General features: G+C 38.1%; 1 protein-coding gene across 4 annotated transcripts in view; it reads right to left on the bottom strand.

Annotated features, from left to right (window-relative positions):
* LOC111861730 (phosphatidylinositol-binding clathrin assembly protein) overlaps positions 1–17,059 on the bottom strand; it is a 56,684-nt gene extending 39,625 nt beyond the window's left edge. For 3 of the 4 annotated variants that reach the window (XM_023846534.2, XM_023846532.2, XM_023846535.2), the window contains exons 1-7: positions 16,923–17,035; positions 16,518–16,593; positions 16,016–16,027; positions 8,366–8,468; positions 6,402–6,610; positions 6,096–6,202; positions 1,586–1,627 (exon numbers count right to left, since the gene is read on the bottom strand). In XM_023846534.2, coding sequence (XP_023702302.1) covers positions 1,586–1,627; positions 6,096–6,202; positions 6,402–6,610; positions 8,366–8,468; positions 16,016–16,027; positions 16,518–16,593; positions 16,923–16,943 — 570 coding nt within the window. In that variant the 5' untranslated portion in view covers positions 16,944–17,035. Of the gene's footprint in view, positions 1–1,585; positions 1,628–6,095; positions 6,203–6,401; positions 6,611–8,365; positions 8,469–16,015; positions 16,028–16,517; positions 16,594–16,922 lie in introns of all 4 variants that reach the window. The other variant, XM_023846536.2, reaches the window with a different exon arrangement.
* Between the last annotated feature and the right edge of the window lie 242 nt (positions 17,060–17,301).

Genomic DNA, 17,301 nt, shown 5'->3' with positions numbered 1-17,301 from the left:
CTGTGTTGGAGAGCAATCTGTGTGCGCGCTATCCACAGCCATCATCAATAACAGAACTTACCATGTTTTTCAGGAAGAATGGTACAAGATTCCCTTGCAAATCATATAGGACCTCTATTTATCCATTCCAAGGAGACTGCAAGCGGTTCTGCAAGCCAGAGGTTGTCCTACACCATATTAGTCACGGTAATGTGTTTTTTGTTGGGTGTTTCCATATTTTTGTCTGTCCCCTGTATATATACATTGTTAAGGAGCGTGAATCATCTTCATTGTTCCTTCTATGCGGAATGAACCAACCGGGAATGCGAATTCGGTTTGCAGAAAAAAAAATCGAAATAATTAGTTTATTATTTATGATACATATCTAATTCTTTTTTACTTGAAAGCTGTCTATAGAGACATTTGTTTTTGCCGATGCTTCAAAATTTGGTGAAAATGTGACACAGCATTATCATTAAATAAATTTGCAGCACGCATAGCCACTGCCTTATTAGGGTGATGCTTCTCAATGTACGATGCAACAGTTTCCCATGCGTTCAGCATTTCTCTTATTGTGCCAGAAGACTGTTGCTTTGCTGTTACCTCCTCCTCCTCCTCCTCTGACAAACTCTCCTCCATAACTTGTTTCTGTGAAACACAATGCAACTACAAATCGTGCAAATTGTTGATGTAGACCAATTGCATGTGTGTGCTAGATCAGCCACGCTCACCCCTCATTCTCGCTTTTCAGTGATTTTATGCTTCATTTCTACGGTTATTTTTATTCTCTTATGGCTGTCTTTTTGCAGATTTTTCTTTGAGGACATTTTTGCACAAAAGAAAATCACAAATAATGTCTGAACACAAGTTTGGAAAAATGTGTGATCACAAGTGACACTAAGATGCTAGCGGAACAAGTGCTAAACACAGACTAATGTAGCAAGCGCACAAACCGGGACTTCCCTCTCATCACTCGTTATGCGAGTCATTTTTTTACAATTTATTTTGCTCGTTATGCGAATTACTCGTTATAAGAGGTGCTCATTAAGCGAGGTTCCACTGTATCTTTTCCTAAAAGGGAACTCGGCCAAAAAAATTTACAATGACATGTCGGTGACATTAGTTGATAAGTGTCTTCCTACTCCACAGTCAAGAACTGGGCTGCTAGGTTTAGTATTACTGCTCATATGAGATACACTGAAAGTGGAGTGAAAACATTTAGATGGGTTGGACTATCTTCCCTGAATTATGTAACAGACTGCTTTCTTCAGTTAACAAAATTCTAGCTATCAATCTAATGATTTCAGTAAAGACTGAAGGTTCCAGAAATATAAGCCTCAAATACTACATCCTGATTTTCAACAGAAAACATTCTGAATCAAGGCATGTGTGCCATACAACTAGATACCTCATACATATTCATGTTGACAGGCTACAAAGTTGGTGACTATAGATGTTATATTGCTTTATGCTGGAACAAATGAAAATACTTACAATGACCTCGAATTCCCTTTAATAAGTTCAATTACTTCTACGCTTCAGAGCAGAAAGAAGTTTACTAATGTTTTCAGTTTTCTTCGAGTAAAAATATTTCAATAATAGTTACCTTTGTGAGGTCAGGAATATCACCTTTATCGATTCCAACATTCTGGGGAGAAAAAAAAAAAATCACATTTCAAAATACTGTAAAACATTGAATAAAATAATTCACCTCAAATGATACTCATATATACATATATACACTGAAGTGCCAAAAGTCATGGGATAGGTACCCAGTATCATGTAGGACCCCCTGTAGCCCAGTGAAGTGCAGCAATTTGACGTGGCATCGATTCCACAAGTGGACCGAAGACCTCTGGAGAGATGTTGAGCCATGCCATCTGAATAGCCGCCCACAGCTCCCTCGTACTTGTAGGTGCAGGATTTTGGGTGTGAATGGACCTCTCCACCACGTCCCATAAATGATTGATTGGGTTCATGTCGGGCGAATGTGGTGGTCACACGATTCATCAAAACTCTCCAGAATGCTCCTTGAACCAATTCTGGACAACTCCAGCCCAATGACACAGTGCATTGTCCTGCTGGAATATCCAATCGTTGTGGGGGTACATGAAGTGCATTAAGGGCTGCAAATGGTCACCAAGCAGTATAACATAGCAGTCACCGGTCAATGACGTGTTTAGGTGGATGAGCGGACCCAATTAATGCCACATGAACACACCCCACGCAAGTATGGAATCACCACCAGGCTGCACGGTGCCTTGTTGACAACTGGGGTCCATAGCCTCATGGGGTCTGTGCCACACCCGAACCCTACCATCCGCCTGAAACAACTGGAAAAGTGACTCATCGGACCATGCCACATGTTGCCAGTCCTCCAGGGTCCAAGCCCAGGTGAGGCGCTATGTCTGGTGTCGTGGTGCTAACAGAGGCACTCTGGTCGGTCTTCTGCTCCCATATCCCATGGAAGCTAAAGAACGCTGCACTGACCTGCTGGATATGCGTCTGGTACCTCCTGCATTGAATGTGGATGTGATTTCAGCCAGTGTCGCTTGTCTGTTACCACAGACAATTCTAGCTAGACACTGCTGTCACAATCATTAAGCACCCGTGGTCGGCCACTGCGCTGTCCACGGTGGGTGCAAATGCCTTCCACAAGGTGCTCCTGGTACACATGTGACACCATGGATCAAGGAATGTTGAATGACCGCACAACTTCAGAAATGGAATGTCCCATCCGCCTGGCACCCACTATCATGCCCCGTTCAAACTCCCATAATTCACGTAGGCTTGCCATGAGCAGACTGGCCAGTGTTCAACCTGACTCATGAGAGAACACCTCACAACTGATACTGCTCTGGGCATTCCCAAGCCGTCAAGGGACGGTGGCGCCACTTAAAAATAAATTTACATGCTGCTATCCCATGATTTGGCACTTGAGTGGGCACTGGGCAGTAAAACAAAAAGAACATGCAGCTAACAGACTAAAATTAAAGAAGTTGAACTTTAAAAATAAGGTTTCATCCTTTAATAACTATGAGAATATAGTATACTCTGTTCACCGTTTGCTGAAAGACTCAAGATCTTCCCACCAACACATCTGTTGAAACAAGAGTGCAAAGGTGTTCTCAAGTTTCAAATTCAAAGTTTCCAAAAGTTTCTTTGCAGTTTTACAATCCTTGCTGACCTTAATTTCCTTTCATTTAAATTCAAACATTATTATCAACAGGGCAGATTAACAGAAGCAGGACTGGAGTAAGCTTAGATGCCATCCCAAGAAATATAAAATCCTTTGAAAGTGTGTCAAAATTTTAGTATTTTGGAACAATGATAACACACCAAAACTGGAATCATTATGAAGTTAAGAGTGTATTAAATTTGGGGAATGCTTGCTAACATTTAGTTCAGAATCTTTTGTCTTTGTAACTCCTATATAAAAGCACAGGGATTAAAATATACAGAACTGTAATTTCATTTCTCTTGCTTTGGTGTCAAAACTGATCCCTTACACTGTGCAAAATTTATAGATTAAGGGTGTTTGAGAACAGGGTGCTGAGGTGAATATTTGGAACTAGAAGGACAAACATGGTAGGAGGTTAGACAAACTGCATAATGAGGAGCTCCACAATTCATATGTGTGACGAAAATAATGGGTTCTAGTTTGGATGACTGCATTTATTGGCACTTTGGTTACAAGTTCTCTTAATCACATTTAATACAGTGCTGATTTACACATTTTCCAGTTCACCACTGCACAAGCAGTAGGAGTGTCTTTTTCCACTAGTCATCCCCTTCCAACAGATCTCAAAACAGAAACTAACACTTCAAACCACTATGAAGTCTTCTTGCCATTTCTTGTTCAATCGCCCTGGAACCTCGGAACTCAACTAAAAACTCGTTCTGGAAACTCTTTAACTACACTGCCCTATCTAAGCTACCACAGGTCTTCATTATGTGGGCTCTGTACGGATAACACAGAAAACACGAGTCATGTGATTCCTAGCTAAGCAAGTCATTGGTGCACTAATTACTGCTTAGCAACAAGCTATAACATTTGTCCACTAAGACACATCTTCTGTTGTTGCACACTGGAATGCTTTTACCAAGTTGTTGCCTAGAAATGCCTTGAGCAAATACATTACAACTGTTACTGAATAACAGCTTCAATAATGTCTGCATGGCAACAACTAGAAACCAACAGAGGAACACCATTTTCTGTGCAGTCCATGCTGATATGTTATAAGCAGGACAATTAGTTGAGAGTCAACAGTTGGAGGAATGTGTTAGTTGTGAGATTTCGCCAGCCAGTAAGAACGTCAGCATGGAAGCAGAGGTCATTGCCGCAATCCATCACCAGGCAACAATGGGTGAGGTCACAGCAGACAGGTAAGACTTAGTATGTGTTGTAGTGAACTGCAGTGTGTGAATTAGCGATACTGCTACAGTTACTTGTAGTTACAATCTGTAAGGGTTCAGTAACTCCAGTTACCAATGTAAACCCCGTCTAGCATCACTAAATCACGTGACAATATGATAATGAACTTCCACATTTCATTAACTGGTGGAAAATTTCTTGAGTAGTTAACTGACTCTCAACTTCTTGAGAAGGTTCCTGCTCATCGGGAATTGGTTAGCTGGTACATGCGGAAACCCCATTTAATGTTCTCCAATTCAACTTTTTCTCACATTTAGCATTCATTTTCAATGATTCCAAGTCGATAATCTCACTAATACATTGCCTTCATTTAAGATTTCCTCAGTTTAGCGCTCAAATACTCTGATCCCCAAAGAAACCTTGACTGGAGGTGTCACTGAATATGCACTTAAGTAAAATGAACTTCAAAACATAAAATGAAATAAAATAACAACAGTAACAGATCTGAGTGACTACAAATATATGCAACAGAAGAGTAAACCTAACGAGTTCTGTTCAGAACTCACAGTTACTACTGTCACCTTTTTTCCTCTCAGCTAGAAGTAGCAATTTTAAGTTTTAGCTCCAACTGTCTATATGATATTTGAAGTCATACTGTTATACTGTTGAACTTCTAGGGATTAAATAAAATAAGGGGATGGAAAAATAACAAGGTTCATATGATTACATTCCAGCTTCAAAATTTACATCAGCAGTCTACTGCACTCTGAAAACAGAGACCCAGCATCAAAGTAAGCCTCACTGAATGCATGCCTATCTGAAGATCTGCTGTGTGCCATGAAGTCTACAGATTCTCAGGCTCAAAAGGAATGCAGCCAAAATTAAACCGTTTCACAGAAAACTAACAAAGTAACAGCAAGCTGAAAAACATGTGAAGATGTATAATTTAAGTGACAGTCACAGGGGTATGAACTAAGGGATACTTTGATTGATTGATCAGTAATCTGTCAGATGACAGGTCCACAGTCTCTTCCAAAACAGTTCCTCCACTTAATGTGATCTTCTGTTTTTGGAAAGAGACTATCCAGGAAAAGTGATAATGTGGTAGTTTTTCCATTTGCTTTCCACATCGCAGTACAACAGCCGTTCAAACCACTCTGGTCACGCCTGTTGCTATACGAACTTGAACCATCTCGAGCATCATTTGTTCTGTGCTTCAAGTCGCTGCTGATGACGCTGCTTCCGGCATCAGTTTTTGGTTTTTGGTGTCTCTCTTCGTCTGATGCCTACCCTTTGACCTGTCCAGCAAGGGAGGCCCTGCCAGTAGCTACGCTACCGCTGGTATAGCTCTCAGGGTCCTTGGCATACTCAAACCCCCTCACCACGATAAGGTGGAGACTTTATACACTGCAGAAAACTCAAATGGGATAACGCATCTGGGAAATTAACACTGGAGTAACCAGGAGAAAATTCAGACCATGACTGAAAGAATAAGATTGCTGAAGGAAACAGGGTGGAAATACCTGTAGATTTTGAAAAAGGACAACACAATGAAGTGGATCATATTTATGAATGGTGAAATGACAATGAGCAAATGAGATGCAAAACACAAATGTTAACTTAAATGGTAAGGAATTCCTTTTATGAATGCTGTGCAACTACTAACATTTACAATTATTAGTTTTAATAACTTAACCAAAGCAAAATAAAGCAAGTATACTGCTGCTCTATAAAAACTTACCTCAGCTACTTTCAAGAATTCTGCCACTCTGTCCATTCGAATAAGGAATTTCTTGTACAGATCAAGAGCATCTCGACACTGCTTCTTGTTCATGTCGAAGTATTTCTCTACAAAGAACAAATTTATGATAAATCAACTGTAAGTACTGATATAATAATGACTGATATACAAATGGGTAACTCCCTAAAGTAACAAGCAAAGTTCTCTTCTGAAGGCATTCTTTACATTTCTGTTGTAGGGCAACAGAAATACATGTCACCTTTTACTGACGCAACTTCAGTTAAAATATTCTTTTTGTAGTCTTACCTAGCAAATTGATGATACCATCATTGTAACAAGCAAAAAGCCTAATAAGATCTCGAAATAACAACATGAATGCCATATTAATGACTCCATTGGTCAGATCATTGGCTGTGCAATCAAATTCTAGGAGTGCATCTAGCTGACTCTGTAATACTGGCAGTGTCTTGAGTAGTTTCTCGGCATTCATTGTTCTCAGTGTTCCATCTTCCTTCCTAAAATGAAAATAAATTTTGTACAGTGACCAGACTATGGGCTAGAAAACTGGGGAACCAGGGGGGGGGATCCCTGGGACTCACATTGCTACTACATCCAGACCAGTCCTAAGGCTCAAACAGCCCATCCAATTGTTACTTAGGGCTCTTTCTTTACACAGTGAGAAAGCACCAAGGATATAAATTTGGCCACTCACCTCCACCTAGTCCTGAGTTTCACAAAGTGTAGAGACATATCACCACTCCTCCAAATGTTTTCACAGCATAGTGCTTAAATAGGCACAGGGAAAAATAAAAGTGAAAGTACAGCTTTGAATAAGTTAATATGAGAGACCTGTATTGCATAAAAGTTGAATCACGGGGGACCAGCTATGGAAGAACCGAAGTGAGAGGGGTTTATTCTCTTAACTAGACTAAGTTCAATATCTATATTTTTGGATTCAAACTGTGTTTTGCTGTGTAATCTCCAAACGAATCTGATTGCTCAATTGTATGTTCTTTAGAGAAACTAATGATATGTTACTTGAAAACTTCATCAACACCTGTGTCCTATATTGCCCTGACTTTTGGGCACAGATAAAAGGCCAAACTTGCATCCCACATCTCTGACTTGCTGGTCATGCTCAGGCAGTCTACATCATATGGACTTTTTAACATAGTTAACAGGGCAAACAATATAATATTTTAATTTTGATTTCACAATTAAACCAATGAAGGTTTCACGGACAACTCAAAGAATACAGGAAATTCAGCTTAATAACTGTTAGGTGTACTGGATGAACAAAGGGAAAGCGTTAAAACAATTTCATGACTTCGAAAGGAACACTTTTGCACTAAATTAGGGCCAGAGGCAAATGACAATAGTCACACATGAGATGCTTCTCTTACATATGTCAACAATTAAAATAAAATCAGAACTACAAAGTGAGGGAAAGTATGTTTATCAACTGTAGCGTTAAGCCATTATTTAGTGGATGAAATGGTAACAGCCTCCACTTTCTTACACAGGAAAATTATGAAAACCTTTGTGTGTTCATGAGTTACTGTCATTGGATCAGAAATTCTGAAACATTCAATATTTCATTCCAAGTGAAAGAAGTCTGAACATCACCTTCTTCCCACCCATCACTAGTATTGCTGCCATGGTTCTAAAGACTTCAAAGATTGAACTAATAAACATATCTCTGAAGTGTATAAAGAGGATAGGAAGGAACCATACACATATCCATAGGCGATTCTCTGTCTTGTGGAGTTTGGCAGTAAAAATATTTCACTTCACAAATTTAAGAAGAAACTTTAAAGAATGAGATGAGATTACTGCAAAGAGACTCCCATCTCCAAAATACCTTGACAATACAGATATCCAGAATTTCTCCCAGCACTAATACTGTGATGAATAAAACACACTCCAAACTTTCACAGTGATGAAGGGATACTGGGCAAATTTAATTTTGTTCTCAGCATGATCAGTACTTAATTATATTTGGGAAAGTATGGTACATAAGTTATACTCTGAATTTCAGCCATGTCATATAATATATTAATGAAACAGTTAAGATGCACATACCTTTCAATTGTGATTTTATCCAGAAAAATCCTTTGCTCAGCAACACATAAATTACTCAATACAGCCAAAACAGCTGTTCATTTGTCATAGTTTGACTCTTTCCGAGAAATTACAATACCCTTCTCATCCATTCTCACACCATGCATTTACCTGTTATTTAAAGTAAATACATACATATATATCCTTACCCCCTTTTAACTTTGCAGAAGTCAAAGGCCACAGTTCTATACGATAATGCCTTTTCGTTCAAGTATTTGGCATATCGTCTAATAAACGGTGACATGTCATAACCTGAATAAAGGAAGAAAAAATATCAATGTTAACAGCTGAAAATGATCACATTGTGAGGTGTTGCATGCAGATCAATTATGAAGACAATTAGTTAACTGCACAAATATACGATGATAGTTTTAAAAGCTCTGGGAGTTCCTCTGAAAAGAAAGTGAATGCACTCTGCTGCCAGCAAGCTAGGCATAATGTAAGTAGGAATATGAAATTTTGGAACAATGGTATGTTTTGTGACAATGCTGTTATGCAATACTGTGTTTTACTTTATGTCCTTATTGTGCTCATTATGAATGTATGTATACATCATTATTTTATGTTTATATTATATGTGTATCTTGACAGGTTCTATATCCCATAGGTTGGTCTGACCTTGTATGGATTAACAGAACGCAGATAAATGAATGAATGAAAACTCTATGACAATGAGGTTTCCTTCAGCACCTGTTACTAAACGAACCCCAAAATTCCCCCTTTTTGTGGAACCTGAAGGTTTATTACCGTGTTCATAAAAACCCTTCATTAGGCCTTATCAGTCCAGTTCATATATATCTCTATACTCCATTCCTGTAAACTCTTATTTCATTAGTATTTCTGCTCCATGCCTATACCTCCCATCTAGTCTCATTGCCTGGGACATTCAAAATTTAATCTGTACAACTCTGTACTAATGGAATACCTGTTTAATGTTCTATTACTTAACATTCTTCCACAGATTCACACCAGTATCTCAGAATTAAGTTCTTACCAATTACATTTTTATCTGTTTTTAATGTTAAAATCCAATGCCTGGAAGAGAACATTAAATGTAGATTTCACTGTGTTGTGTGCAGAGAAAATGTGTATTTTCTTAAGACTTTTTCCAACCAAACACAGAGATCGTAGGAACCTGAAAACCCTAAACTACATCCTACAATTCGCATAAAATTTCATTTTGCATAAGCTATGACACTACTATGTTCAATGACTTTGTCCATACCAGATAGAAACCTGTGAAATGCCAACACATTATTAATACACATTTCATAATTAAATTAATACTGAATGAGTTGTTGGTCAAGTTCTCCAGGTTTCTTTTTTCTTTGGATGGGATGAGACCTAGTTCACTTGGTACGTTGGCAACTAACTGACCTATTGTACCAGCGGCAGATGATAGATGATGATGGTGGTGGGACATTTGGTGGAATTAAATTTGGCATGGGAAACCGAAGTACTCAGAGAAAACCTGCCTCAGTGCCACTTTGTCCACCACGAATCCCACATGACCTGACCTGGGCTCAAACACAGATACCACGGTGGGAAGCCGGCAACTAACAAGTTGAGCTATAGCACGGACTAGGTCGGGAGTTAAACATGAGGCTGATAACCTTGCTCTGTAAAAAAAAATTGTTGCAAAACCCAAAGAAGTGAAAACCAGAGGGTTATCTAGCAGGATCTTCTAAGGAAGCCTATGGCTCAAAAAGGGATTTCCTGCTGCTGCTGATAATGATGAGCTGGTCAACCTGCTATGTGTTCAAGCATCACATCACATAAAGGAGGCATGGATGTAAAGCTCCATGCAAGCTAGACCTCGGCTCTTTGCAGAAGAAAGTATTCTGATCTGTCTGCCAATATGTTTTTAACTTGTGAACCAGACTTCTTTCCAGACTTGGCAGTGAACATAAGCATCCAATGCTCTGACTGTAACCTCAATTTTGGCTGTACATGTTGTCATTTTACTGCTGAGCTATTACAATTCCCATTTAGAATAAGCAGTTTCTACACAAAAGTACTGGAAAACACAATGGAGCACTGTACTACAAATTTAATTTGGTTAGTTGAATTTATTTTACTCAAAATTCTCATGGTATATGACTTTGATCTGAAAATGATGGTAACAGTTCACAAGGGTATTTAGCTGGTACTTTCCTTTTGCGAACAAATGGAAGTTCTTATATACTTTGAGTCTTACCAACTTGTAGAGATTTGACTGCGCGGATGGAAATCTATTCACAATTTAAGCAGAAGAACTAATTCTACACTCCACACACCACTCTTACTGCTTGCTCTAACAGCCGTCATTCAATTTACAACTCCATCTTTTCTGCAATTCCTGGGAGTTTCAAAGACAAAATAAATCTCCGGGCTTGTTGCCTACTAAAATTCTTGCTTTCAGCGTTCCTATAAATTAAAGGTATATCTGAAAGCTGTCAACACAACAATTTATTATAAAACTGATATTAAAATGTTTGATATTTGATTTATTTACATTCCACTACATGTTTCAATCTGCAGAGATCATTTAACAGGTGAATATCAAACATTTTTACTGGTTTTATAATCAACTGTTGTGTTAATAACCCTCAAATATACCTTTAATACATGATACACAACATGATGCAAAAAATAAAATAGTTCCTAGAAATGTTTCTACAATATAAACCATGGGGTTCTGTCATTAATAACCAGAAAGTCAAAAGTAAACTATTTTACCTTGGTTTTGATGCTTATACATTTTCAGCTTCAGGTTAATTGTCATGCTGATTTTATGAAAATATTGTAATTAAAAGTGTGAAAATCATGCCTTCTACATTAACATTTTAAGCATGAAATGAAAAAGTTAAATGGCTATTTTATTCGCCAACTCAGCATACTGATGATCAAACCACATATTACAGGTAAGGCATAATGCCACTTGAAATAGCAGTGACTAGCGAGATGTTTTACACTGCAGCACACTATGGTTTAGTTAGGGAGCTCCCTTATTTGTTATTTTGGCCATTAATACAATTATCCAAGTGAAGCAATGATGTCTGTTAAAATGACCACATGAACCAAGTATCCAGAACGCTTTCTGTCCACAAAAAGTCCTATGTTTGTTTCCTTCAGTAAATTACAAACTGAGGGAGTCCCTGGTATTTTAATTCCTTTAATTTATAACTACATATTACTTGACTCCACTGTATAATGTAACTGAGAAAAACATGTCAATTTTTATCTCATATTGCTTCAAGAACTGAGTGAAAAATAAAGTTTCACTGGAGGACAACGGATTTATAACACTAAAAAGACCAAAACTGTAAGTGGCGGGAAATGGGTGAGACAATGGCAATGGGGCCACACAAATAAATATTAAATGAAGGAAAATATTAAATGAGGATTAAACTATACATGCCAAAATCAAACATGTCTACTAACTTCAGACCACCTGACTTGAAGAGCTGCACACTAATGGTTGATCAGAGAATTCTGTTTATGGTTTATTATGTTAGTTGCTGAGAAGTGAATGCATTCATATTTCCTCAATAAATAACACCCTGTATATAGGAAGAAACATACAATACCTTTGGAACTATATGAGCACATTTTATATTCAGTAAAACAAAGTGACATATCTAAATATTTATAACACTATGCAAACATAAGAAACATTACCTTCCTATTCAATTATTATTTTGTTACTAGCTTTCAGTCTGAGTACCAAAATGGGTAACATCCTGCCTTGTTCATACTGACATTTTTCCACTGAATCATACACCAAACAATAATTCATGGATCATTTCAATTTGTTACTGAATGATATGCACTGGAGAGAGGAAAGAGAGAGGCCCACGTTCTAACAAGAATTCACCATACTACACAATACACACATTCGATCATTGCAGAAACTCCTTTATTTCAGCTAAAAGGAAGTCTTAACATCACTGACGACACACCAGAATCAGTAACTGTGCTAGCTGGCACAGCTATGAAGTGAACTTAGTTCTGTGAGTTAACCTGACTCTTCCACATCAAGTTTACACAGCAAAAATACTCACTCTACATATTTTCACACCGTCAATTAACTGTATTTCTTTCTCTTCTCATAGCCTGTCAGAGACTAAAACAGATGAATCCACAAAGTCATAAAGCAGGACTGCGAACACAATGAGAAAAACTTCGCATTCATACAAATTCACTGTCAAATCACCTGCTTGAGGCACGGCACCATCATGGATAAGAATACCCTGCTTTCTTAAAAAAAAAGATTTCTGAGGATTCTCGGTACATATCAATTGCAAACAGCATTAAATGCATTGCCATGTTACACAAAATTTACATGTATAACATTTTCGGACATCCAAACCAATGCAGAAATCACACTGCGAGATTTGAGGCTCTCATGGCACTGATTATGAAGAGTGTGGTCTTCTTGGATGTGATGCCCTGTATCTGGTAAAAGTTAACCATGTTTCAACGAAATGCACACAGTCTCCAATGTCAGAGCCTGGGTGTAAGCCAAGCGAGCAAGCAGTAAGCACAGTGGTCTCTGTTTGCTGTTTGCTTGACTTACATCCTGACCTTGAATATGGAGGCGATAAATTCTTCTGAAACATTTTTAAACATCCACCAGACTCCACAGTGTAAAATCCCAGCAGATAATAGTCAATATAGTAATCATTTTATTCCATGATGACCACTTCTGTGGTCTAGTGGCCAGAGTTCCTGGCTACAGATCCAGAGGTCTGGGTTCAATTCCCGGCGCTACCAGATTTTCTGAGAAGTAGTGGGTCTGGAACGGGTCCAATCAGCCTTGTGATTATAACTGAGGTGCTATTTCAAGGAAACAGCAGCTCCGGTCTAGAAAACCGAAATTAACGGCCGTGGGGATTCGTTACGCTGACCATGAAACACCCTCTATCCGCTAAAGTTGGCACTAACTTCGCTGACAAGAGGCGGTCGCTCAGTCGGTATAGTTCGCTTATGGGTGAAATCCATGGAGATTTTTTTTTTACAAAAACTCATTCTATGGAATTGGAGATCTGTGCCTCTATTACGAGTACATACAAAGTGTTCAATTTCTTGTCTGAAATGGACTTATCTCCTTGCAGATTGTGGTGTGATTAAAAGAATTGTTGTTTTCCCTCTGAAATCACTGATTTGAAATTTGAAACCTCATATTTTCCAACTTGGCATGTGTCAGGTGCTAATTTCACTGAACCTGTTTGCCATGGCTTCTGGTTTCAGCCATACTAGAAATAAGAGTCTGTTCATACACAAACATTCTATTATCCTGTATGACCAAATCCATTTACACACATCTATTCACTGTAACTGGGTACATTCACAATGACTTCATGATTTACCTTGGAAAACCACAGACCATTCCCTTGTACCCTCAGCCTCTGATGATCATCAGAGATTTTCACTCCTTCATTACATATATATCACAACAGAGAAATCATTTCAGACAGGTATGGAAGAAGTGGAGATATTCACTGTGTGTCAGCTACAGACTTCCATGAATAGAAATAAAGAAAAGAAACTCTGTGGCCTGTAGTGTGCAAGCAAACTATACCTACTGATCGACCGCCGCTTGTCAGCGAAGTTACTGCCAACTTCTGTGGATCGAGGGTGTCATGTGGTCAGTGCAACGGATCCCCATGGCCGTTTGTCTCGGTTTTCTATCTCTATTTCCTTGAAATGCCGCCTCCATTATCCTCACGAGGCTGAATGGACCCCGTTCTAGACCCACTACTTCTCAGAAAATCTGGTAGCACCGGGAATCGAATCCGAACCTCTGGATCTGTAGGCAGGAACTCTGACCACTGTGCAAAATTCTCCAGCTATTTTGCCTACCTCGTTGGCCTTGGTCTGCATTTGTCACATATACCAAGCAATGTTAATCACATAATAGTGTCAGAAATTCTGACCTGTAGCCTTTCTCACCAACAACACAATCTTGCATGACCATCCATGACACAGATATCTGAAGTTGTTTTAAGACCTCTACCTCCATCATCAAGGAATGAAGAGTTAGGTAAACACTACTGCTTATATATAAACATCACTGAGGCACAACCTTCATTGACAGTCACAGGCCTATGAAGGATGGTGGGCAGTGACAAATATAAATCAACCCCAGCGTCAACAACATTACTGCTACTTAATCTGGAAAGTTGAGTTAATGGGATGAAATGATCCATGTGATGTTGCTTCACTCTTGTAGTGGATATACTGTGTCATTTGAAGAAGGTACTTTTACCACCTCTAGTCTTGTCTGTATGTCACATAACCCAGCTGCAGACCTATCCAGCTCTGCTCTATGGTTGCTTAACTATTTCTGTGGGCCTGACATGACTTTCAGGAGTATGTCTGTGAGTGGTTACCATGCTCATCTTAACAGGAATTCACTCTCTCTTTCAAAACTATCCATCTAGTCAGATCATGACAGAATGCTTCAGCATAACACTGTGAATCCACAATTGGACTTCAACAGGCAAAGGGATTTATATCAGGTCACTCTGTCAGCAGAACGAAGGACCTGTTGAAATTAAGCAGAGATCAATTAAGATGGGTGGTAGGATTACTTATTGGACACTGCCACCTAAAAGGACACCTTTTCAAACTGGGACTGACAGATGACCCAACCTGTGAAAGGTGCCTACAAGACGAATCAGCCACACACATCCCATGTGATTGTGAGGCCATAGCTTACTTCAGATTTCATCACCTGGGTCAGTTCTTCATGGAACCAAGTGACTTTTATGACACCCCCATACATAAAGTCCTACATTTCATTCAAAGTGTAGGATTAATAACAGGCTAATCCAAAGGGGAAGCACAACAGATCATTGAAGGTCATAGTGCGAGGGCTGGATTTTATGGTCCACCCCTTACACACATACACATGATTCAGTGTGGTCCATGTGCCCGGTAGATATTGACAGTACTCATCTCAACATAATTTATTCTGAGACATCTATCTGTATTATGTCCTGCTGTATAGATTTTTCCAGCTGGCCACATATGCCTCTTAAAAACTGAAAGTCTAATTTGAGCTTCATGCAAAGTACTGGACTGTTATAAACCAAAATTAAATTCAATTAAAAATTTGTAGCGTACATCGCATATCATATTTAACTGAAATTCAAATTAATTCGACCAAACATAGACCTTCTTGAAAAGAAATACTGTATATATTTCTCAACTATTCAACGCATGCCACATGTTCCATCTACCTACATTTAACTTACATTCGCTTGATAGTTAGGTGAAACATGGACAGATGGATACAACTTTACCTATATGAGTTAACTGGCACACTTTGCACCAAGAAGGGGGGGGGTCCAAGAAAAATATAAACATCCCTCATATAGTCAAACCTTCAAATCCTTGATAATAATTAATAAAAACAGAAATACTAGATAAAATAAATGAACTTTGCTCACTAATCACTACTCACTACAGAAGCAAACAGGTTTACATGCATTTCTTTATACTGTAGTAAATAAATTAGACTATATGCTTATTAAGTTATGTGTCAGTCTACTCTATGGTCTGTGATAAACATGCAGATTCAAATATCAGTATGTAACAACACTACTGAAAAGTGGTACTCCTTCAAGCACAGCAAGAAAAGCTTCTGCAAGTTACATATACTCATTCAAATCATTCCATTTGGAAATTAAATGCATGCAACCTCCATTCAAGAAAATAACTACAGATACTTCAATATTAGCTGCAGGTGTTAGGTTCATGCCATACGGAGCTGGGAAGCATTGCTGATACGCCTATTTTATCTTAATACTCACCAACACGGGCACCTAATGCATATGGCATAAGAGAAACAAAGAACTCAGTTTCAAACTCAGAGCTTAATGAGTATAAATTCTAAGATAAGTTTATAAATATCGTAAATAATATTAGAACTACTAAGAGGTTTTAATTATAGTATATCATAATCAATAAAGGTAAGTGTCATCATCTTTTAAAAAAGATGAATAAAACAGTAAAATGGTGGCATTATCACTTCAAATAACATACACAGCTCTAGTACTTTAAAAATTAATGACATTACCATTCAACCTTCTGAATACATTACTTTTTTCACTTTTTTCAAACACAAGTCATACTGTATTATTTTTTTGCTGATGTGTATCTTTATATTAATACACTACACTCCACTATGCTAATAGCATATAATGTAAAAATCACTGTAGTCCTCTCCACAGACCCTTCACAATAACAAGAGAGCTCAGAGAAACTGCATTTTTAACATTTTCAGAATACAATATATTATATATTTCAACATACCTTGTACTCCACTCTTGTCTAGAAAGTTGCTCAGCTGAAAAGTACTATTGCTTGAGGCTAAGTACTGTGTAAACCGCTGCAATGAAAATAAGAAAAGAATAACTAAGAGAATCTTCCCTTTCACTTTTCATCATAATATCACTCCAGCACATGGGGGTGTTCCAGAACATTCAAAATTACATATTTCATGAAACAGCTACACAAAGAATTAAAAATGAGAGATACAATGGAAGTTATGAGAATTCACATACTTGAGGCAAGAACAGTTAGTGATCCCTGATGTAAACTATATGCTATGTTGCCCTGAATCTCTGCCACAATGTGTGAGTACAGGTAAATTAATATTGCAAGAACTAATAACCTAAGCCTCTAAATTCTACACAACACAGAACACAAAATACTTACTTCATTGCCATAACAAAGCATATGATGAACAGTAATTAGAGCTTTGAAGACAACCACCCAGTTTGTGTTCTGCGATCTTTCGATAAGTAGATTAGCTAACTGTGGAATCGACACATTTGGCTCATTTGTACAATGGATTAAATCTGAAAAATATAAAAAGCACATTAGATAGATCATTCATATTTACAACATGGACATGCAGAAGTGCTGGACACATATTCCTAATTCATTCCCCATCACTGCTATTACTATGGTTTTAATCCCGTTACAAAACAGGAAATATGTAAGAACGAATGAGTACAGTTATAACAGAGAATTTCATTATGCATACACATCACTACTGTGGTTAGAAGCAAGATTTCACATATTACATACAACG

This window comes from Cryptotermes secundus, unplaced genomic scaffold, assembly GCF_002891405.2.
Source record: "Cryptotermes secundus unplaced genomic scaffold, Csec_1.0 scaffold309, whole genome shotgun sequence".
Lineage (NCBI taxonomy): Eukaryota > Metazoa > Arthropoda > Insecta > Blattodea > Kalotermitidae > Cryptotermes > Cryptotermes secundus.
The sequence above is the reverse complement of the archived record's forward strand: the minus strand, read 5'-3'. Positions and strand labels throughout refer to the sequence as shown.